The following is a 24,852-nucleotide window of genomic DNA, read 5'->3' as shown; positions in this document are numbered from 1 at the left end:
GAAGACCACGTTTCCAAAGTATCTTAAATTGCCCTTGAATAAGCGCAAGTGTGTGCCCCTGTCCTACTGTAGTGGTGTATTTGCAAATATTGGTGCTTGTTGACTTGCTTGCTCTGTACTTTGTTTCCTCTGGGGTTAGTCTTTGAGAAGAGCATCATATCTGTTAAGTTCAAAACTTATTTGGCTGTGTAATTTAGGAGTAAGAGCAAATTACTGCAGATGCTGGAATCTGTACTGAAAACACGCACGTTGGCGATCACAGCGGGTGCGGCAGCATCCATGGAGAGAGACAGCAAGCTAGCATTTCAAGTCTAGATGACACTTCATCAGAGCTCTGCATTGTAAGGGCATAACGTAGAATGTAGTTGATAAGTATTTCATTGTGGCTGTCAGTAATATATTTAACAAAGCAGTTAAAGAGCATAACAAACCAGAAGTCACTAGAATGTTTAACAAAGAGGAATGTTGTATTTTTCTGACATGTTATTTATATGTATGATTTTTTTTTTTAAAAAGTACAGCCCTGTGAATGGTCAGTTGTATTATCTAAATGTCCGCAGTGGTTCTGGTAAAGCTCTGGGTTGAATCCCAGGGACTTGAGCACAAAATATAGTACAATTTTCCCATGTAACACTTAGGGGTCTGTTGGAGATGTTTTTCATTAAACATTAAGCTGAAATCCCATCTGCCCTGTCAGGTGGGCTTAAATATTAAGTTTTCTGGCCAGTATTTATCCCTCAATTAACATTATTAAAGCATCTGATTTTTATTGAGCTGTTTGTGTGACCGTGCTGTCTGAAATTGGCTGTCATACCACACAATATATTGATTTCTATTCACAAATATTTCATCAGCTGTAAAGAACCTTGGGATTATCTTGAAGTTGTGAATAAAACTATAAATTTAGGTCATTTCTCAAAAGTTTTATTAAAGTGAGCATTGGGTGAAATCTGATTATTAGCTCAACTAGGATATTGTCCTGGATCATATTTATTTCTTAATCAACATCATTAAAACATATTATTTGTTCATTTTATACTTACTTATGGGACCTCGCTGTGTGCAATTTGTATACTGTGTTCTCTACATTACACAACATTGCATTTCAGAGTTGTCTAAAAGACAATTTGTGATATGCTGAGATTGCGAAAAGTGCTATATAAATGAAAATCTTTTATATACAAAACTGTTTTCTTTGCCTAACTCTTTAGTTACTCGTAGATAATTGACCAGTACTGAAACCCAGAATCACAGTTTGTGTGTTTTGCTTTAAAGTATGAAATTTATTTTATCTTTGGTGCCATTGTTATGCATTAGTAACATTGAAGTTAAAGCGCTTTAAGTCAATAATTATTCTTTCTTTAGGGATCGACCCCTCTACCTTTGCATACAGGCACAGACGCAGAAGAGTGTGGACAGTAAGAACTGTTGAAATTGCTACGTCTAATTTCGCTGATGAAAATTCAGTCATTTTTGTGTAATCTGGGTGCTAATTGTAATTTTTATACTCAATCATAATTGTTAAACCTACAAAACATTGGGTGCTATCTGATGAATAATAGACTGTGGCCCAGATCTTCTGTTCTTTGGCTAGCCAGGGACCAGGCATACACTGAAAGATGTGCATCGGGACTTTCTGGGAGTCCTCACGCACTGATTATGCGGAAATTGGTTTGGAAGTTTACATTTCCGATGGGCACTAGCCACCCCCAAAAAATCCACAAATCTGATTTAGAGTCCGAGACTTCGGAGGATTGTAACTCAGCTTTATGGTTAGCCAGCAAATGTAAGAGGAATTAAAACCTGCTCATGGCGACTATGAAATTGAACCCCAACTCCAAATTCCAACTGGACAACCCCTTACCCCAGTCGCTTCTGCTGCCACTCCTCTGATGCCTGACCCACCCTATCCTCTCGCCTTCCATATCACATGTACTCTGTCGTCCACCTGCCACCTGATATCCCTCATCCACCTATTTTTGCACTTCTCGCAGTAGTTGTCAAAATGGCTTTGGGACCTTTAAATGAGTTACTTACTGGCTGCTATCCCCATAAAAAGGGGACTCATCGTGGTCTCCTGCGCTCATCAGCGCTGAGTGGATTTCTAGCCGGTTTCCTACAATGGAGGACAGATTCTGAATGCTGGCGTAATGGTCACTGACAGGTAAGTGAGCAATCTTTGATAAGGTTACTGTCAGTTGTGTATTCTGATGGTAATTGGAAGATCTGGGTCTATCTTCCATCTACTTAATAGATTATTTCTGTTGATCTTAAGTGTAGATTGTAAATTATTTTGTAACTGATTATTTTCCCCTGTAATCTTTTCTTGTATGAAGGTATTAAGTGGGGCATGATTCCATGGGGTCAGTCGCCGCCACATACTTCACTCAAATGATTGTTGTTTTTATGTAACCCTGGCCATGATTATCAGCGGGCCGTTTTCCGAGAGGCCATGAAGAGTAGTCCTTATTTTCTCTGTACATGCACTACACTCTCTATAGCACCACTCATAGCTGATTTTCTACCTTACGTTGTTAAACCAGTGGTTCTCATGCCAGTTTTGTATCCATATCACTTTTTTTTTTGCCAGTCCCCTGCCTTTACCACCCCCTGTGTGATCTGGCTAACTTAATACAGAAAGGGACTAAATCTGTCTTTGGATCACCTACTCATTAAAAACTTCTGTAATAGAGGGACTGTACCTATCTTTTAACATGTTGCATTAATTCAGTTAAAATGAAATAGAACTTAAGTTTGAATAATGCGTAACAAAATACTGGTTTTACGTAATTGCTTTGGAAAAAGACTGAATTGTTCATTTTAATGCAGAACCAATGCGATACTAAAGTTTGGGGAGCATAGTAGATTTTTTTAATTATGTGAACTTCTCTACTGAGATGTTAGAACATGTCACAACTGTCAAAATACTTAATTTTGGACTGGAATATGGTTTTGAAGATAATGTGTAGATTGTTGAATTTGTTAATATAAAAATGTTATAAATTTATTGCAGGAATTGCACTTTCATTCAGGTTTTTATCTTCCAAACCTGCTGATGCAGTCTCCGTTATGTTTTCTTCAGCAGGTCATTGTTGAGTTTGATTTTTTTTAAAAAGTCCTACTGACGGTGTTAATAAAGTAGATTGTGTAGTAAATTTTATAGGCATGTTGAGACCATCTTGAAGCGTTTTTAGGTTTTTTTAATTTACTTGCAGTTATTTTGCTGTAATATAACTTCCATTCCAAGAAAACAATGTGCACCAAGTACAGCTGATTTGTTTTCATCTCAGGGGCTGTAAACAGGATCAAAGAGATTATTGGTGAAGCATTAGCAAAAGAAGCCATCAAACAGCCACTTCCACCTGTAGTGACATCTACTGCAAGGAGTAGTCCTATGGCTGCACACAATTCTCCATACAACTCTTTGCCCCAGTTACAACCAGGGGTATGTATGGTTTAGGCTAAAACAGAATGTTGGTATGCAGTTGTGTTGGTTAATCTTAGTTACAGAAGCATTTGTAAATGAATTTACGCATTGACAGATTTGGAATAAATACACAATTGAAATATAATATTACAGCCTTGTAATTTAATTTTAAATTCGTTATCCTGATGTGACTGTGCTGATTTAATAACTGCAATATTACTCTAATTCCAGATTTACAGAAGACAATAATCTGTTAAATCGGATACTTCATTTAAAGCACATTTTTGCTAAATGATTGATGCCCGCTTTGAAATTGAATTGGACAACAAATGGTTCAGCCTGCTTTAAATAAGAATTTTAAAATTAGAGGTGGTAGGATTCCAGTGAGACCTGTTTGCTTTACTTGCCTTCTACTTGGCTGAAGCTGTAATCCTTACGTCTTTGCATGTTTCTGTTCACACAAACACGGAGCTCTACCTTAAGGTTTAAAATATTATATTTAGAGACCATTTAGGGGAGAATCTCTTCTCTTTAAACATCTGAATTAGATTCAGGTAGGTTTAAAACATGAGCGTAGCAGAATTCCTGAGCACTTCCAGGTTTGCTATGACACTGAACTTCAACTCTGCAATCCCATGTACTTTCCCCTGACGATTATTACTTGCTGCATAGTCTGGTCAGGTCTTAACTGTGTGTGTGGCAAAGTTGGTCTCTGTGTAAAATCAAAATCTTTCTGCGTTGACAATAAATGATCACTATAAATCTGCCCTTAGTCAGAAATTAAGTGCGCAGTTTTGATACATTGAAAAATTGTGTTCAAAGAAAGGCCATTGGTCTTGAGTAGTGAAAAAATCTTCCATTGTGAATAGAAATTGCCTGCAAACAATCTGATGAAAAATAAGGTTGCCACTGTCTTGAAACACCATAATCTGGCGCCGATCTCAACAACAGCAACTTTTATAACATCTCTTGTTCAATAAAAGCTTCCCATAGCATATGACAGGTTAATTCTAAAACCAGATATGAAGCTGAGTCATTTCAGAAGCTATCAGGTCTCGTGACCAAAAGCATGGTCAAAAAGGTAAGTTTTAAGGTGTGTCTGATGAATATTAATGCGAATTACAACGAATAATACATTAAAATCTTGTGCTTTTATAGATTATCCACAATATAAGAGAAAGGAGCACATTTGAAATTAACAATCAAACAATTCAATTAAATTCTAAAAGCAATTAATTTCAAATCAGAACAGTCAAGCTTTCAATTTTAATCCTGTTTTTAATTGTGTCTTTGAGAGAGCAGTTTGCATTTGTGTCAATGCCTTTTTTATTTGACATTGTTTTAGACTGCAGTGTCCAACTCCATCCTTGTGTGCCACTTTGCTGCTTATGATCCCAGCAAATCACAAAATGAAATATTCAAATGGTGGACAATAAACTCCTTTAATGGAAAACAGAATTTGGAAGTACTCAGCAATTAAAGGAGTATCTGCGAAGGGAGAAACAATGAAAGTTTCTGGCTGATGACTTTTTGTTCGAGCTGGATACATTATGAGATTTACCGGTTTATAAGCAAATACAGAGCTAGAAGAAAGGTTGGGGAGAAAAGTAATGATGAAAACAATAAGAGTATCTTATTGGATGGAGTGCAGTGCAAATGACAAAAGAGATGAGGGTGTAAGACAAAAAAAAGACAATGGAACAATAAAAAACATCAAAAGTTGGGTTGCGAGTATGTGTAGATTTTAACAGGTAAACCTTTCCAAGAATCTGCTGTCTGAAAAAATGTGAGCAGTGGTTATAATCTAAAGTTGTCGAAATGAGAATTTTATCTGAAAAGCTGTATAGTGTATTTCTGAATTGAGAAATGGGGCGTGGTTTCTCTGGCTGTTGTTGAAATAATGTAGTAGTCAGAACAGGATGGAGAATAAACTTCAGTATCTAGTTAGTATTATTGTAGAGGAAAAGTACTTTGGCTTTTTAGAATGGTCAATCATGTTTGTGGGTCACATCTGAATTGGGCAATATTTTGGGTCTGTTTGACCACGAATTTGAAACGATTTCAGCAAATCTTTTATTGTTTTGTCTGTTTGGTGTTTTGTTTATTGCTTTAACTATCTCTTATTAATTTTTTGCTGTTTAAATTAGTGTAATTCCAACATAATTCAACTAGGCAAATACAGTAAAATGAAGTGTGGTTCCTATGACTGCTGTTAGCATCGCCTTATGATTGACTAACAGGATATGTGACATAAGGAGGGCCTTCACTACCATTGCATTCCTGTGTTATGTTAACTGCTGTTTGGTTTCCTTGAAAAAGATAAGTTTTATTTGGCATGCTGTAATGCATTGTAATTTTTATAGATCCCTGCTGGACAGCTGCTTCATGACACGTTAAACTGTGACATCAAAAGGTTTTGTTTTACTCCCGTACCTACCGAGGTCACCATGAAGGCCCCGCCTTCTCAACCTCACCTCTTGATTGAGGTATGGTGTCCCTCAGGTTAAACTTATCAACAGTCATCTTTCTTTGATGAGAGACTGGCTTGTGGTCTTCTGGGGTTTTGGTGAATTTCACTTTCATTTATAGAACCTCATTTATTCGTAAACCTGTCAAAGGAACATGAGTGTTTTAAAGTTTTAAGGCTATTATGGTTTCAGATTAGTTGGCTCCTAACAAAAATTAAGCCACGTTTTGATGCTTTCTATCCATATTAAGAAGTACTTTGGAAGTAAAGTATATTTTATGATTGGATACGTTCTGAAATGCATTTTTGTTTCTCTTTACAGATGCATTTTGTTCAGGACAAAATCTTTGTAGGTCTCGAGCATGCTCCTCCGAATTTCAATGCAAAAGAAAAAGTGGAAGGTCCAGGAGGGTCTTTCCTGCACCATATTCAAAATGAAACCGGAGCCAAAGTTCACCTCCGAGGTAAAGGGTCAGGGTTCATTGAACCAATGTCTGGAAGGGAGGCGTTCGAACCTATGTATATTTATATCACGTAAGTCAATTTTTTTTCACTTAAATAAATTTATAGAATAGAAAAATGGCTAGTGGTGGTAACATCTGAGGAAAAATACTTTGCAATTTATCAGTGATGTTGTACAGCAGCCTAATTTTACTGGCAGAATAATATCCAAGTATTACAGAATGTTGAAGGCATGTTAATCCCAATAATACTTATATCACTGACATGAATATAGATTAGCTATAAATTTCTGCAGAGATCTTGAGGCTTCTTGCTGGAAAAACTAGTAGGAAATCAGCAGAATTCCCAGGAAATTGTAATGAATAACTATCCCCACCACTTTCTACACTCCTTTTACAACAAGACACTATTAGGTTAGATTGGCGGTGTCTTCATGTTACTCCTAAACCTGGGGTTTAAATCTGGAAAATTCCTGATTTATTTCCTCATTGTAACTTCACACATATTTGTCCTAGGCCAAACCATTTTCAGCTGCTTCATCAAGGACCCTCCCTCCAGTAAAAGGTCAGAAGCAGAGATGTTCACTGATGATGACACACTATTCAGCGCTATTTACGACTCCTGAGATATTGTATAAGTGAGTGTCTAAATGAAGCAAGACCTGGCCCACACCTAGACTTAAGCTGATGAGGGGCAGGTAACATTCATGCCAGCTAAAGTACAGACAATGACTGTCTCCAGCAAAAGAGAACCTAACTATTGCTCATTTATGTTCACTGGCACTACTGTTAGTGAAACCCCCACTATCAACACCCTGAAGATTACCAGAAAGTAAACGGGACCAGCCATACAAGTAATGTGGTTACACCAGCAGGTCAGAGGTTATAGATTCTACAGCGGGTTGCTTCCTGTCTACCATCTGTAAGGCTCAAGTCAGGACTGGGGGAGGCAATGGCCTAGTGGTATTATCTTTAGACTATTAATCCAGAAATTCAGCTAATGTTCTGAGGACTCTGGTTCGAATCCTACCATGGCAGATGGTGGGATTTGAATTCAATAATAAAAAAAAACCTGAATTAAGAATCTACTCACGACATGAAGCCATTGTCGATTGTCGGAAAAACCCATCTGGCTTACTAATGTCCTTCAGGGAAGGGAATCTGCAACCCTCATGTGGTTTGGCCTACCTGTGGTTCCAGACCAATAGCAATGTGGTTGACCCTGAACTGGCCCAGCAAGCCACTCAGTTGTATCAATGGCTACGATGTCTCAATCAACAAAGAAATGAAACTAGATGGAACACCTGGCATTGGCCTAGGCACTGGAAAAGGCATTGACAGAAACAGCTCTGTCAACCCTGCAAAGCCCTCCTACGTACATCTCGGGGCTCAAGCAACAGCCTGACATTGTCTGGCAGGACAGACCCAGCAGAAGTTGTGGCACTGTGTTCTTTAATGAAGGAAATCTGTTGTCCGTAACTGGTCTAGCCTACGTGTGACTCCATTTCCACAGCAATGTGGTTGACTCTTAACTATCCTCTGGGCAATTAGGGATGGGCAATAAATGCTGGCCTAGCCAGAGATGCCTACATCCCATGAGTGAATTAAAATAAAACTATCTACAAGATGCACTGCAGAAATTCGCTCAAGATCCTTAGACAGCACCTTCCAAGCCCATGACCACTTCCATTTAGAAGGACATTTGCAGCAGGTACATGGGAACACTTGCAAGTTTCTCTCCAAGCCGCTCAGCATTCTGACTTGGAAATATATTGCTGTTCCTTTAGTGTTGCTGGGTCAGAATCCTGGCATTCCCTCCCTCAGGGTATTGTGGGTCAACCCATAGCATGTAGTCTGCAGTGCTTCAAGAAGAAGCTCATCACCACCTTCTTAAAAATAACCAGGGACAGCCAATAAATGCTGGCCGGCTAGTGCTACCCATGTCCCACAAGTGAATTAACGAAAGAAGAAGAACCGTGACCAAGCTGCCTGATTGGTTGACAAACCATTGATCATCTTCAGCATTCACTCTCTTCACCACCTAAGTTGCACGGTGCATAGTTTGTACTGTCTACAAGGTGCACTGCAGTAACTCACCAAAGCTCCATTGACAGTATTTCCTGAACTTAGTACCTTTCCCACCTAGAAAGACAGAGACAGCAAGTACATGGGTGCACCACCAGGTTTGGTTTAGATGTCTTTTAGTGCTATTTTGCAAAGCCCAGGTCTCAACATCTGAGTTGGAACCATATTGCTCTTCCTTTGCTGTTAGTGGGTCAACAACTTTCTATCTGACATCACTGCGGGTGTTCCTGAAATTCAAGAATTGCAGGAAAGCACCATTGGTGGGGGAGGCGATGGCCTGATGGTATTATCGCTGGACTGTTAATCCAGAGACCCTAATAATGTTCTGGGGACCTGGGTTTGAATCCCACCACTGCAGATGGTGGAATTTGAATTCAAATAGAAAAAAATCTGGAATTAAGAATCCAATGATGACCATGAATCCATTGTCGATTGTTGGAAAAACCCATCTGGTTCACTAATGTCCTATAGGGAAGGAAACTGCCATCCTTACCTGGTCTGGCCTACACGTGACTCCAGACCCACAGCAATGTGGTTGACTCTGAACTGCCCCCTGGGCAATTAGGGATTGGCAATAAATGCTGCCTAATCAGCGATGCCCTCATCCCATTAATAAATATAAAAACCCCAGCTCACTACGACCTTCTCGAAGGCGATAAGAAATTAATAAATGCTGGCCTAGTCAGTGTTGCTTTGTCCTTTCGCTGAGAGGTTGATTTGTTTGCTCATTTAGCTGGATGTAAAAGATTACCAAACCCATTTAATAAAAAGTAAGCAGTCTTCTATGTGGTGTGGCCAGCATTTATGCTACATTTAATGCCACCTAATTGGCATTTATCTCATTGACTTTTTTGTTTTTGATCTGTCATGAAATGTGGATATAGCTGGCAAGGCTAGCATTTGTTCCCCATGTCTAACTGTTGTTGAACTGAGTGGCTTGCTAGGCCATTTCAGAGGGCAGTTAAAAGTCAACCATATTGCTGTGGTTCTGGAGTCAAATTTGGAAGCCAGACCAGGTAAAGACAGCGGATTTCCTTCCCCTCAAGGACATTGGTGAAGCTGATGAGATCTTACAGCAATCAGTGATCGTTTAATGGTAGCCATTTACTAAGACTAGTGTTTTAATTCTGGATTTATTAAGTGAATTTTAAATCATATCACCTGTCCTAATGGGGTTTGAATTGTGTTATATTGTGCTGTAGCTGCCAGGTTTCCATACTGAAATTGTAAACTCAAACTTCAGGAAAATTAATGTTCAATATCCTTGATATATGTTACTCTATATGTAGCCGTTTTTGTTTTTATTTTTGCAGTCATCCTAAACCAGAAGGTTTGGCGTCAGCAAAAACACTTTGTGAAAACTTGCTTCAGACAGTGAGTATACCTTGTTATTTTTAGAACCAAAATAAGAAAAGCGACCTGAGTGACTTTGGAACTCTGCATCAGAACGCAGTCAAAACGTGGCCATTAAATATTTTCAAGGCAGAGGTAGATAGATTCTTGTCAGGCAAGGAAATCAAAGGATATTTGGGATTGATGGGACTCTGGAATTTGGAACACAAACAGCTCATCTGTGATCTCGTTGAATGCTGGAGCACGCTTGCGGGACTGAATGGTCCATTTGTCCTAATTTGTATCTTTATATGTATCTGGTCATCAGATTGACGATGACATACTGAAGTTTAACTTTATTGCAAAAGAAATAGTTAAGAACCTCTCCAGTAAATCTGTTGGTTGTATTTTGTTATTGGCTGATAACACCATTGATACAAAAATAGGTGATTCCTTTTGTGGTGAAAAGGACATGAGGTTGCAGAAGGATACATGTTGAGTAAGTGGACAGAAATCAGGTATGTGGAGTTTACTGTGGGGGTATGTGATGTTTACTTTGGCAGGAGTTGTTAAATGGGGAACAACTGCAGAGTTCTAAGTTGTAAAGGGATCATTGTGTTTGAGTGTATGAGTCACAAAAATTAGTATTCAGATACAGTAAGAAAGAAAGGTCATAGAATGCTATATGTTATGAAAGGAATTATACATAAAGCAAGAATGTTATGCTTCAGTAATGGCAGCTATTGATGCAGTCACATCGCAAATGTTGTGTGCAGTTTTGGTCTCCTTATTTAAGGAAGGATGTAAATAAGTTGAGCTAGTTCAGAGGAGGATTACTAGATTGATATCTGGAATAAGCAATTGTCATATGAAGAAAAGTTGGACTGGCTGGGGTTTGTTTTCATGGGCGTTTAGAAGAGTGAAGGGTGACTTGTTTGAAATATAAGATCAAGAATAGTCTTGCCAAGGTGGACAAAGACATTGTTTTCTCTTAAGGGTGAGTCCAGAATTTGAGGCACTATTTTAAATTAGTGGTTGCTCTTTTAGGACACATGAGAAATGTTTTCTCTGAGCGGATTGGGAGACTTTGGGACCCTTTGCCTTTGTAAGCATACAACAGCTACGTCAGTTATTTCACTGATAATGGCAACCGAGTTGATCATACTTGAGCTGGAAGAATTTAATGAAGGCATTATTTTTATAGACAAGAAATAATGCTGAGATAGAGTCATTGAGTCATACAGCACAGAAATAGACCCTTTGGTCCAATCAGTCCATGCCAAACATAATCCCAAACTAAACTAGTCCCACATAACCAAGTGCAGAGCTGGATGAACACAGCAGGCCAAACAGCATCAGAGGAGCAGGAAGGCTGATGTTTCGGGCCTAGACCCTTCTTCAGAAATGGGGGAGGGGAACGGGGTTCTGAAATAAATAGGGAGAGAGGGAGAGGCGGATAGAAGATAGGTGGAGAGAAGACAGACAGGTCAAAGAGGCGGGGATGGAGCCAGTAAAGGTGAGTGTGGGTGGGGAGTTAGGGAGGAGATAGGTCAGTCCAGGGAGGATGGACAGGTCAAAGGGGCGGGATGAGGTTAGTAGGTAGGAGATGGGGGTGGGGCTTGAGGTGGGAGGAGGGGATAGGTGGGAGGAAGGACAGGTTAGGGAGGCGGGGACAAGCTGGGCTGGTTTTGGGATGCGGTAGGGGGAGGGGAGATTTTGAAGCATGTGAAGTCCACATTGATACCATTGGGCTGCAGGGTTCCCAAGCGAAATATGAGGTGCTGTTCCTGCAACCTTCGGGTGGCATCGTTATGGCACTGCAGGAGGCCCAGGATGGACATGTCGTCTGAGGAATGGGAGGGGGAGTTGAAATGGTTGGCGACTGGGAGGTGCAGTTGTTTATTGCGAACCGAGCATAGGTGTTCTGCAAAGCGGTCCCCGAGTCTCCACTTGGTTTCCCCGACGTAGAGGAGGCCACAACGGGTACATCGGATACAGTATACCACATTAGCAGATGTGCATGTGAACATCTGCTTGATGTGGAAAGTCTTCTTGGGGCCTGGGATGGGGTGAGGGGGGAGGTGTAGGGGCAGGTGTAGCACTTCCTGCGGTTGCAGGGAAAAGTGCCAGGTGTGGTGGGGCTAGAGGGGAGTGTGGAGTGGACAAGGGAGTCACAGAGAGAGTGGTCCATCTGGAAGGCAGAAAACGGTGGGGAGGGAAAAATGTCTTTGGTGGTGGGGTTGGATTGCAGATGGCGGAAGTGTCGGAGGATGATGCGTTGGATCCGGAGGTTGATGGGGTGGTACGTGAGGACGAGGGGGATTCTGTTTTGGTTGTTATTACAGGGAGGGGGTGTGAGGGATGAGTTGCGGGAAATGCGGGAGATACGGTCGAGGGCGTTCTCGACCACTGAGGCGGGGAAGTTGCGGTCCTTGAAAAACGAGGACATCTGAGATGTTTGGGAGTGGAATGCCTCATCCTGGGAGCAGATGCGGCGGAGGCGAAGGAATTGGGAATAGGGTATGGCATTTTTGCAGGAAGGTGGGTGGGAGGAGGTGTATTCTAGGTAACTGTGGGAGTCGGTGGGCTTGAAATGGATATCGGTTTCCAGGTGGTTGCCAGAGATGGAAACAAAGAGGTCCAGGAACGAGAGACAGGTATCAGAGATGGTCCAGGTGAACTTAAGGTTGGGCTGGAAGGTGTTGGTGAAGTGGATGAACTATTCGAGCTCCTCGTGGGAGCATGAGGCGGCGCCGATACAGTCATCAATGTAACGGAGGAAGAGGTGGGGTTTAGGGCCAGTGTAGCTACGGAAGAGGGATTGTTCCACGTAACCTACAAAGAGGCAGGCATAGCTTGGGCTCATGCGGATACCCATGGCCATCCCCTTTGTCTGTAGGAAGTGGGAGGAATTGAAGGAGAATTTGTTAAGGGTTAGGTTGGGGTGGAAGGTGTTGTCCAGGTGAACTTAAGGTTGGGTTGGACATCAAAGTTTATTTTTCTGCATTCTCTAGATTCCATTTCTTTCTCCACAGTAAAAACTGATGCAAAATATTTATTTAGTATATCTCCCAACTCCTGTGGTTTAACACAAAGACGACCTGCTTGATCTTTGAGGCCCAACCCCCTCTCTAGTTACCCTCTCGCTCTTAATGTATTTGTAGAATCTCTAGATTATCCTTAACTTTATCTGCTAATGCTATCTCATATCCCCTCTTTGCCTTCCTGATTTCTCTCTAAAGAATGCCCCCTACACTTTTTATATTGATTAAGAGATTCAAGTTGTCTGTCTTAAAAAACATTATCTTTTCTTTCTTGACTAGAACCTCAATATCTTTATTCATCCATTATTCTTTAATCTTACCAGCCTTACGCCTCGCTGTATTGGGAACAAAATGCCTCTGAATTTTCGTCATCACACTCTTGGATGCCTCCCACTTATCAAATGTCCTTTTACCTGCGACCAGTCTAATCCAATCAACTTCTGAAAGTTCTTGCCTTATACCATTAAAATTTACATTACTCCAAATAAAATTTTTTAAGTTTTATGGAAGACTTATCCTTTTCCGTAGCCAATTTGAAACTAATAGAATTATGTTTGCTAGGCCAAAATGGTCCCCCACTTTTACTTCAGTCATCTGCCCTGCCTTATTATCGAAAAGAAGGTCTAGTTTTGCTTCTTTTCTAGTAGGAGCATCCACATATTGATAAAGAAAATTTTCTTGAGCACATCTGACAAATTCTTCACCATCCACATCTTTAACACTATGGTAATCCCAGTCAATGTTTAGAAAATTAAAATCCCCCATTATTACAACCTTATTATGCTTTCATACATCTGAGATCTCCGCACATATTTGTTTCTCAATTTCTCACTTACAGTGGGGCTGGGGAACCTATAGTACAATCCCATCAAAGTAATCCTTCTTAGTTATAATTTCTACCCATATGTTTTCACAGGACGATCTTTCAGAAATGTGTTGCCGAGTTACAGCAGTAATGTATTCCTTAGTCAAAAACGGCAACCACTTTAACACCACCAACGCTCCCCCCGCCCCAGCCGGGGCGGCCTCCTCTACCTTTCCTATAGCATCTAAAACAGAGAACATTGAGCTGTCAGTCTTGCCCATCTCTCATCCAAGTTTCTCTAATAGCTATGACATCCCAATCCCATGTTATTAAACATGCCCTGAGTTAATCAGCCTTACCTCTAGGACCCCTTGCATTGAAATAAATGCAATTTAGTTCTTCAGAGTTACTTCATACTCTGACTTTCTCTTGTCTGTCTTTCCTAATTGACGTGCTCTCCTCACATTCAGAACTTACTCCATCAATCTTTCCATTTACACTGCTACTTGGAATTCCTCCACTTGCCATCTCTATCTGTATAAAGCCTCTCTTAATAGAATGAGCAAATCTCTCTGCTAAGATATTGGTCCCTTTCCAGTTTAAGTTAGACCCATCCTTTTTGAAAAGGTCCTTTCTATCCCCAAAGACATTCCAATTATCCAAAAACCTGAATCCCTGAACAATACACCAGCTCAGAAGTCATTGATTTATCTCCTTTAGCCTTTTGTTCATTCCCTCATTTGAGTTTGGCATTGGGAGTAAACTAGAAATTACTACTATTATGGTTTTACTTCTTAATTTTCTACCTAACCACTTAAATTCACTCTGTACTGCTTTAATCTTTTCCCTAAAAATGTCATTCCTATTGATGTGTGCAATAATTTCTGGCTTCTCAATCTCATCTTTAACAATATGCTTGAAACATTTAGAAACTTCCTTAATCATAGCACCAGGTAAGCAACAAACCATCCTAAATTTACACTCACTGCCGTAGAATTGCCTGTGCCTCTGACTGGAGAGTCCCCTATAATCTTGTCAAACACTGCCTAACATAAGAATCGTTCCAAGTTTCCAATAACTGACTGGCCCTTCCATTTTCCTTGGAGAGACTATCCCCTTCAACTGATCCAAAAACTGAATATCTACTTGATAGAGGAATAGCCACCAGGGACTTATGAATTACCTTCTTACCTTTCCTGACAGTCACCCATCTATCTGGTTGATCCTGCTGGGTAATAACTTTTCTAAATCTACTAACCATGTCACTCTGTACTTAAAAAATGACCTTAATAACATAAAACCTAAAAAATAGGATGTTTTAATCACACCTTATACAAAATAAACTACCTTTCATTACTGACAGAATATAATGTTAAAATGGAAAAAATTTAAAATATATATATATATATATATATATCAAACATACAAAAATTAAATAAAATCAACCACTTAGCTGATTAACTGAATAAAAATGATTCCTCTTCAATAAATTCCTCAATGGGAACAAAGACCTTCTCTGGAGCTGACCACATGTCAGACTCTCTGGAACGAAAGTGCAACTCCTTGTTTAAAAAAAAACTGATCGTTTTTTTTCAAAAGAAGACCTTTGCAATGTAAAAAAAAATCTCTAAAACATGTAGACTTTTTTAATTTCTGAATTAAGAATAAAAAAAACTCAGCCACTCACCATAGACCCTTAAAAAGACCGTTTCAAAAGAAGTCTGTTTGGGAAAAAAAGGTCAGTTTTTTTGGTTTGGTTTTTTTGGAATGTTAATAAAACAAAATGGAAAATATCTTGTATTAGTAAACTATAATGACTATCATAACTGTAAAACTGTTTTAAAAAAAAAACTATAATAAATCTTTAACTAAGCCTGCAATCGCAGGAGCTGCTGCAAGATCCACGCTGCTCACTGCCACTGTTGATATAATCCTGTGTTAAAAATAGGTTATACTCTATTTGGTAGGGTTTGCAATACATAATACATAATTCAGAGGATAAGATGTACATTCTGACGTTAAGTCCATCTGTTAGTTTGCAAACTGGAATAATTGTGTAATGTTCATTTGTGAATACTCTTTCTTTCTCTTCAAGGTACATGCAGAATATTCTAGATACCAAAGCCAGATTACATCAGGACTGGGTCCACCATCAGGTATTCTTGTGGGACTGATGCAAACATTCAAAAACATAAATGCTCAAGAAAGTTGTTTTACTTGTTGCTACCATTTAACTTAGAAGATTGTAGGGCTGCGGGAGATTGTAGAGGTAGGAATTTGTGAGGCCATGGAAAGATTTCAGAACAGGATGACAGCTGTAAGATCAAGAAGCTGCTTGACTAGAAACCAGTGTAGGGGCACAAGTTTAGGAGGACTGGGTGAAAATGACTTTATAAGCTGTTGGACAAGACAGCAGAGTTGTAAGTGACTTCAGTTTTATAGAGGGTCCAATATGGGAGACCATCCAGAAGTGTATAGGAGTTGTCAATTCCATACTAACAAAGGCTTGAATGTGGGTTACAGCAGCCAGTTAGCTGAGATGGGGAAAATGTTGGGCAATCCTATAGAAGTGAAGAAAAGCAGTTTTAATGATGGCACAAATTTGTAGTCAGAACTTCATCTTGGGATCAGATATGACCTCATGGTTGTGAACTATCTAGTTTAGTGTCAGCTGCTAAAGAGAGGGATGCAATTCATGCAAGGAAACAAAATTTGCAGTGTAGACCACAAACCATGATTACAGTCTACCGAAATTTAATTAGAGGAAATTTCTGCTTTGCTAGATGAATTTGATAGTTTGGCTGCAGTTTAGTTACAAATAGTACTTGGTGAGAGTAGTTCATCAGCTGGATTGCGGTGGCAATTCGTTGGAGGAGGTAGGTGTGGTCAGTTTTATCAAAGGCTGTAGATAAATTGAGAATGAAGTGGAAGGATTTGTTAACTTTTATCAGATCCATGTAGGATGTCATTCATGACTTTAAGAAAAGCAATTTTGGTATAGTGACAGGGATAGAAAGTTAGTTAAAGGGACTCAACCAGGGAGTTCCAGGAAAGGTGCAAGGAGCAATGACATAGATTTAAAAGAGAATAGGACGACCCTGTAGAGAAGGAACCGACAGCAATATCGACGAATATGGGAGCCAGAGGGGAAGTTGGATGATTAATAATTTATTGGAAACTTTTTTAAAAATTCTTGGATGAGATGCTGCCTAAACCAATACTACTTGTCCATCCTTATTCCCTTGTGATTGTGGTGGTGAGCCACATTCTCAAACTGCTGTAGTCCCATTTTTTTGATGCTGCATCTATAGTGCTATTATGGAAGGCATTTCAGAATTTTTACCAATGAAAATGAATGAACAGTCTTATAGTTCCAAGTGAGGATACGAGTGTGGCCTGGAGGGGAATGTGAGGGTAGTTTGGACAATAACTTGTCCAAATTGCTGCTTGTCCTTCTAGCTGGTAAAGTTTGCGGTGGCATAGATTATAGTTGTAATAGTTGTAATGTTTTAATTTCCCTGAGACTCTGGAAGGTTCCCGGCAGATTGGAAAATCGATCAAGGATTTATTCAGTCGTCAGAAACCAGAAAATTGTAAAAAAAAACTGCGGATGCTGTAAATCAGCAGCAAAAATAGAAGTCGCTGGAAAAGCTCAGCAGGCCTGGTAGCATCTATGAAGAGAAATCGGTTAACGTTCTGGATCTGGTGACCCATCCTCAGAACTGGCCAGTTCTGAGGAAGGATCACCGGACCTGAAATGTTAACTCTGATTTCTCTTCACAGATATTGCCAGACCTGCTGAGCTTTTCCAGCAGCCTCTGTTTTTGAAAGCAGAAAATTGTAGGCAAGTTAGCTTTGATTTTTTCATATGGAATGTGAAAATCATGATTCGATCAGGCAGCGCCAACAGGCCTTTTGAAAGGAAAATTGTGTTTATCTAATTTATTAGAGATGTTTTTCAGATGAACTAATATTTATGTTGGATAGAGTGAATCCCATAGCTGCGTGCTTCCAAAGGCATTTGATAAGGTGTCACAAGACACTTGATGTAGAAGTTAACATATTAGAACAGGTAAAGGGGTTTAGCTAGTACAAAGCAGCAGGGAGTAACTTACTTCCTGATTCCACAAAACCTGTCCACCATCTACAAGGCACAAATAAGGAGTGTGATGTAATATTCCACACTTGTTGGGATGTATGCAGCCCCAACAACACTTGAAGCCTGATGCAACCAGGACAAAGCAGCCTGCTTGATTAGCACCACATCCACGTTAACTCTGTCTACCACTGACGAACAGTAGCAGCAGTGTGCACAATTGATAGGATGTACTACAGAAATTTATTGAAGCTCTTCAGAGAGTACCTTCCAACACCATGATTACTACCATCAGAAGGTCCAGGGTAGCAGGTATATGGGAATGCCACTACATGCGCATTCCTGTCCAAGTCGTTCACTATTCTGATTTGGAAATATATTATTTGCTGAAGTATTTATGCATGTATATTACTTTGGTTGAATTCTGTGTGTGTTATGATTACAGATGTATAATCTCAAGCAGATTAATTTAAAACAAAAGTTTTCATATTGTGTCACTATGTTTAACTTTAAACTTGCTTTGAAATCTTCAATATTTTACAGTGTACTCCATGGTGACACCATCTCCAGCTATGGCTCCTGCCCAGAATCCTGTCTCTGTTTTACCTCCAGTGATGACATCACAGCCATATTCCATTCAGCCTCCGACATCTGTCCCGTACACATTTGCCAACACAAATGCACAGTATACTACACAGCAGTTCAGTCAGCCTCTTCCAACACCATATACTGCTGGGCTGCCAACAGAGATTTCTCAAAACCAAGTAGTGTCTGGGATCCTGAATCCTGGATCTCAGAACAACTTTCAGATGCCGCAGCCTATGCCAGGACCTTGTTACACACCACAGCCTTTGCAGCAAGCTGGAACAAGTTTGCAGCAGGTAAGCATAAAGGAAATTAATTGTTCGGATAATAACAGTCATTTCTAGTTCAACTTTGTATGCATTTATTTATCTAAATTATTAAAAATATGAATATTTAAACAAACAAGGAGGCATAGAAACATAGAGTGCAGTAGGCCACTCTGCTCTTTGAGCCTGCTGTGCAATTCAGTATGATCATAACTGTTCTTGCTTTCTCCCCTTATCCTTTGATCCCTTCGGTCCAAAGAACTATGTTTACGTCTGTCTTGAAAGTCTTTATTGTTTTGACCTCAACAGTTATCTGTGGCAGAAAATTCCACTGGCTCACCACTCTTTGGGTGAAAATGTTACTTTTAAGGCCCCTCTTTCTTGACTCTGTGGTTATTGAGAACATCTTTGCTGCACCTACCCTGCTTGATCCTCTTAGAGTGTTACAGGTTTCAATGAAATCCCCCCTCATTCTTTGAAACTCCAGTGAATGTAGTCCTAACTGATCCAATGTCTCCCGGTATGTTAGACCTGCCATCCCAAGAATCAGTCTGTTAAACCTTCTTTGCACTCCCTAATAGCCAGAACATCTTGCCCCTGATAAGGAGACCAAAACTACATTCAATACTCCAGGTGTGGACATTCCTGCTCTTGTAATCAAAATCCTGGCTATGAATGTTAACTTACCATTAGTTGCCTTCACCGCCTGCTGCACCTGCATGCTTACCTTCAGTGAGTGGTGCATTAGGGCACCCAGGTCTCCCTTGCACCACCCCGTCCCCAATTTATTGTAATTCTAATCCGCCTGCCTGTTTTTGCTACCAAAGTGGATAACATCACATTTATTCACATTATACTGCATCTGCCATGTTTTCTCGCATAACTTGTCCAAATTGAAGCTTCTCTGCATCCTCCTCACAGCATATTCTCCCAGCTTTGTGATATCTTCACACTTGAAGATCTGTCACATCGTTTCCTCATCTAAACCATTACAATATACTGTCAATAGTTGGGGTTCAAGCACTGATCCCTGCAGTACCCTACTAGTCACTGCTTGCCACTCGGCAAAAAAACCAGTTTATTCCTAAAATAAACACAAAAGATTTGCAGATACTGGAAATCTGGAACAAAAATGAGTGTGCTGGAGATATGCAGCAGGTGTGGCAAAATCTGTTGAGGGAAAAAGAGTTAATATTTCAAGTTCAGTGACCTTTCATCAGAAATGTTCAAGATCAAGCTTGGGTTATCTGATGTAATATCTCCTGTATGACTTGTTGATTTTTGTATTCTTTTGTGGCATATTGGGATCCTTGGCAAGGTTAGCATTTTTCTCTCATCTTTAATTATGCAGAACTGAGTCGCTTGCCAAGGCATTTAATTCACCCACATTGTTGTGAATCTGATGTCTCAAGTAGACCAGATCAGGTAGGGACATCAGATTTCCATCCTGATTAAACATCAATAAACCAGAGGTTTTTTTTTTAACAACCATTTTGTGGTCACCACTACTAAAACTAGCTTTCAAATCCCATTTCTGAAGAAGGGTCCCAACCCGAAACATCAATTTTCCAGCTCCTCTGATGCTGCCTGGCCCGCTGTGCTCCTCCAGCTCCACACTGCGTTATTTCAAATTCCATACTTTTTTAATAGACAGACTGTTTAGATGGACAGATCAATGACAGATGAAATTTAACCCCGATAGGCATGACGTGATGCACTTTGGAAGAAGTAACAAGAAAAGGGAGTACTGAATGATTGGCAAGACACTTGGAAGATCAGAAGAACAGAAGGATCTCGGGTTGCTTGTCTTCTGGTCCCTAAAGGCAGCAGGATAGATTAATAGGGTAGTTAAGGAGGCATATGGCCACTTGCCTTTATCAGTTGTGGTATTTATTACAAGAGCAGGGAAGTCAGGTTGGAGTGTACAAAACTTCAGTTAGGCCGTAGATGAAGTTCTGTGTGAAATTCTGATCACTACACTATAGGAAGAATGTGATTGCATTGGAGAGGATGCAAACAAGATTCACTAGGATGTTGCCCGGGATGGAGCAGTTTAGCTTTGAAGAGCATCTGGATAAACTCAGGTTGTTTTCTTTGGTGCAGAGGAGGCTGAGAGGGAATCTGATTGCATTTTTATGAGGAGCATTGAAAAGGGTGGATAGGAAGCAGTTGCTTGACCTAGTTGAAGGGTCAGTAAAAAGGAGGCATAATTTTAAAATGAAAGGCAGGAGGTTTAGAGAGGATTTGAAGAAAAACATTTTCACCCAGATGGTGGAAATCTAGAATGCACTGACTGGGAGAGTAGTTGAGGTGGGTAACATCTCAGCCTTTACAAATGCTCATCAAAGTACTTCTTAATGTCATAACATTCAAGGTTGTAGGCCAAGTGCTGAAAAGTGGGACTAGTGAAAACTTAGAGGAGTTAATTGTCAGTGCAGATTCACTGCCCGCAGGGCTTCTTCTATGCTGTGTGATTCTATGAATTGAATTCAAGCTGGTGGGATTTGAACCCATTAGCCTGGGGTTCTGGATTACTAGCTCAGTGACATTGCCAGTATGTTGCCATCTCCCTGCTTTGTTTTAGAATGCTTATGTGAAGCAAAGTGAGTAAAAACGCCATTGTCCCAAAGGACCATAGGCTGCTGTCTAATTAGAGTTAGACTGGTGGTTGTAGAACCTAAGGTTCATTTGAATTTCAAGGGGTGATGGTTAGATTCTCTCGTTGGGGGATGGTCATTGCCTGATATTTGTGTGGGATGAATGTTACTTGTCACTTTATAGCCCTAGCCCAAGCCCATCGTAGAAGTCTTGCTGCATTTGGACATGGAGTACCTTGGTGTCTGAGTCGTCACGAGTGGGCTTGGCATTGTGCAATCATCAGCGCATGTCCCATTTCTGACCTTATAACAGAACGAAGGTCATTGATGAAGCGGTTGAAGGTGGTTGGTTCTAAGAAAGTTGCCTGAGCAGAGATGTCCTGGAACTGAGATGACTGATCTCTAACAACCACAACCAACTTCCTTTGTACCAGGCATGACTCCACTCAGCAGAGAGCTTTCCCAAGTTTCCAGTGAGTGTGGTATTTCTAGGGCTTCTTGATGCCCCATTCTGTCAAATGAAGCCTTGGTGTCGAGGGTAGTTACTATCACCTCACCTCTGGATTCCAGGTCTTTAGTCTTGTAATGAATTCAAGAGCTGAGTGGCTGTAGCAGAACCCAAACTGAGTATCAGTGAGCTGCTTATTGGTAATCAAGTGTTGCTTGATAGTACTGTTGATGACTCCTTCCATCACTTCACTAATGACCACGAATAGTCTGATGTGGTAATGGGTTGGTTTTGTCATACTTTTTGTGTACAGGACATAACTGGACAAGTTTCCGCATCGTTGGGCAGAAGCCACTGTTGTAGCTGCACTGGAACAGCTTGGCTAGGAGTACAGCAAAATGGAGTCCAAGTCTTCAGTACCATTAGTGGAATAATATTCAGGCCCATAGCCTTTGCACTGTCCAGTGCCTCCAGCCGATTGTTCGTATCACATGAAGTATATTGATTTGGCTGATAACTGGTATCTGTAATGCTGGAGGCTTTTGGAGCAGGCCAGGATGGATCATTCACTCATGACTTCTGGCTTTTGCGAACGCATTAGCCTTATCTTTTCACTAATATGCTGGGCTGTTCCATGGTTGAAGATGGGGATGTTGGTGGAGCATCCTCCAATGAATTGTTTACCTGTCAGGTACAAGAAAAATAGACCAATGGAACATTAGCTTTATAACAAGAGGACAAGAATATAAATTCAGGGAAGTTTTGATAGATCCCCTGATTTGACTGATTCTGGAGCAGTGTGTACAGTTCTGGACATGGTTTTAAGATTGTTATGGCTTTGGAAGTGTAAAGCAAATTCAACAGAATATTGCCCAGAAATGCAAGTTACGTGAATTGTGCTTGTATTTTCTGAAATATGGATAAGTCAGCATTAACTTGTATGAGGTTTTTAGAATTTTGGTAGTAATTGGTGGGGTAGTTAGAAAATATTCCTGCTGATAGAAGTGTGGAACAAAGGAACATAACTTTAAAATGAGAGCTAGGCCATTGAAGAATAATACATCAAGTAATACATCATGCAAATATGGTAGAAATATAGAATTGCTCAGTGTTAGCATGATTTGATATCAAAGATTGCTTGAGGTTTTGGTAGATGAGATAGACCAGGGTGGATGAATGGAATTAAGGTACAGATGAGCCATGATGTAATTGAAAGGCGGGGCAGGCTTGTGGGGCTTAAAGATCTAATCCTGTTCCAATTAAATGCAATGGAGATCAATGCTGCTATTGTACATTAAATTTTATCTGCTACTTTGTAGCTAATTGTTTTAATTTTAGCAGTGTTGTTTTGTAGCTTTCGTCATTCCTGTAAGGAATCAGCTGCATCATAATTTGGCATCATCTGCAAATTTCAACACTGCTACATGTATCCAAGTCGTTAATATTAATTTCCAGATGCAGACTCGGGAATAAGGTCTATGGGGCATCTGTACTCACTTTGAATCCCATCTTAAACTTAACCAGTTTTTAACTTTTTGCTTCCCACCCCATCCAACTACACCTGGCTAACACCCTATTATCCTTGCACTTTTTAAAAACATACAAGTTCTCAATTATCCATCGCTTTGAAATCTGTGTTTAGTCCGTAGGTGTGGTCATAATATCACTGAGCTAATAATCCAGAGGTCCAGGCTAATGCTGTGGGATCATGGGCTCAAATCTGACCATTGCAGCTGATAGAATTGAAATTCAATTAATGGAATCTAAAATAGAAAACTCTTCTTCATATAATAGTGACTGTCAAACCATCATCTATTGTTGTAAAAGCCTATATGATTCACTAATGTCCTTTGGGAAGGAAATCTGCCATCGTTATCTGATCTGGCCTGCAGATGACTCCAGACAGATCTTAACTACACTCTGAAATGGCTCAGTAAATCATTAAGTTCATATGCAATTGGGAATGGGTAACCTGTACTAGGTTGACCACCAGTGCCCATTGTTTGATGAAAGGATAAAGAAAAGTAGGCTGGACTAAATCGCTGACCGTTCGTGTACTTCCTGCTACTATTACTACTCACGTTCCTGTGTTATCACTGAGATCTGTAACTATGCTATTTGCACTGTGCCACTGATGATAAACGGTGCAACATTTTGTTCAAGTTTAATCTTCTCTTGCTTTAATTTATTGACTTTTGTTCTGGATTTTCCATGATGTTATGGACCTTGGTGCTTCATGTGGGCATTTCAATTTTTAAGCTGTCACCTTCCAAAATAGGATTTAAAGTCCTGCTGTTGAAATCTTGGAGGTGGAAAGCTAAGTATTGGGAATAACTACTTTCAGAAGTAAAAGCTATTGGAAGATTACAGCTTCCTGGTTTTCACATTTGTTTTGGGATACGGCTGTCGCTGTTTGGACCATACCTGTTGGCTATTCATTGTTGCCTTTAGAAGGTAATGAAATGCAAGCAATTTATTTAAATTAGAGTGGCTTGCCAGGTATTGATAGAACATTTCAAATAGTGTTAAAGGTTAACCATTGTAAAGCTTTGGGGTTTTATTATACTTGGATCGTTAAGTTAAAATTAATTATAGTTATAGACTAAGTTTGAGAGAGTCAACCTAAATAATTATTAGTCCTAATTGGTTAGAAGACCCATTCTAAGTATAAATGCAGATTTATTTAGTTTATTAAAACGAGTACAAAAGAAATGATGCATGATAAAAGCAGTGAATTCAGTTTGGTTCACAAATGGAATACCAGCCTCATAGACAAGTCTCTTGTTCTTTTCTGTTGACTCAAGTTTTCCTTCTATCTTCAGTCTTTTCTGGGCACTGAAACACGAAGATTCAGTGCTTATTAACTCTTGCCAGTCATGAGCCATTGATCAAGATCAGAGGCAACTTGAACTCCAATTGGTTTGTCATTGCATGATCAGAACATGATCAGTCTTGGAATAGTTAAACAAAGTATTCAAAATTCCTGGCAAGTTCCTTTAAAAATAGTCATCTTACTGACATCACTTCCTATTATCTCAGAGCAGTCACATCCCTGCAACTCATCCCTCACACCCCGTCCACGCAATAAGAACCAAAAAAGAATCCCCCTCGTCCTCACATACCACTCCACCAACCTCCGGATCCAACGCATCATCCTCCAACACTTCCGCCATCTGCAATCCGACCCCACCACCAAAGACATCTTTCCCTCCCCACCCTTATCTGCTTTCCGGAGGGAC

General features: G+C 40.1%; 1 protein-coding gene across 2 annotated transcripts in view; it reads left to right on the top strand.

The window, feature by feature from the left end:
• The window catches only part of LOC109920026 (KH homology domain-containing protein 4-like), a 67,627-nt gene that overhangs the window by 20,212 nt on the left and 22,563 nt on the right, over positions 1-24,852 (top strand). For both annotated transcript variants that reach the window (XM_048619363.1, XM_020520047.2), the window contains exons 5-10: positions 1,366-1,418; positions 3,291-3,445; positions 6,217-6,428; positions 9,754-9,814; positions 15,717-15,777; positions 18,261-18,598. In XM_048619363.1, coding sequence (XP_048475320.1) covers positions 1,366-1,418; positions 3,291-3,445; positions 6,217-6,428; positions 9,754-9,814; positions 15,717-15,777; positions 18,261-18,598 — 880 coding nt within the window. The remainder of the gene's footprint in view (positions 1-1,365; positions 1,419-3,290; positions 3,446-6,216; positions 6,429-9,753; positions 9,815-15,716; positions 15,778-18,260; positions 18,599-24,852) is intronic.

This window comes from Rhincodon typus, chromosome 3, assembly GCF_021869965.1.
Source record: "Rhincodon typus isolate 14 chromosome 3, sRhiTyp1.1, whole genome shotgun sequence".
Classification (NCBI taxonomy): Eukaryota; Metazoa; Chordata; class Chondrichthyes; order Orectolobiformes; family Rhincodontidae; genus Rhincodon; species Rhincodon typus.
This window is presented reverse-complemented; position numbering and strand designations above follow the sequence as displayed.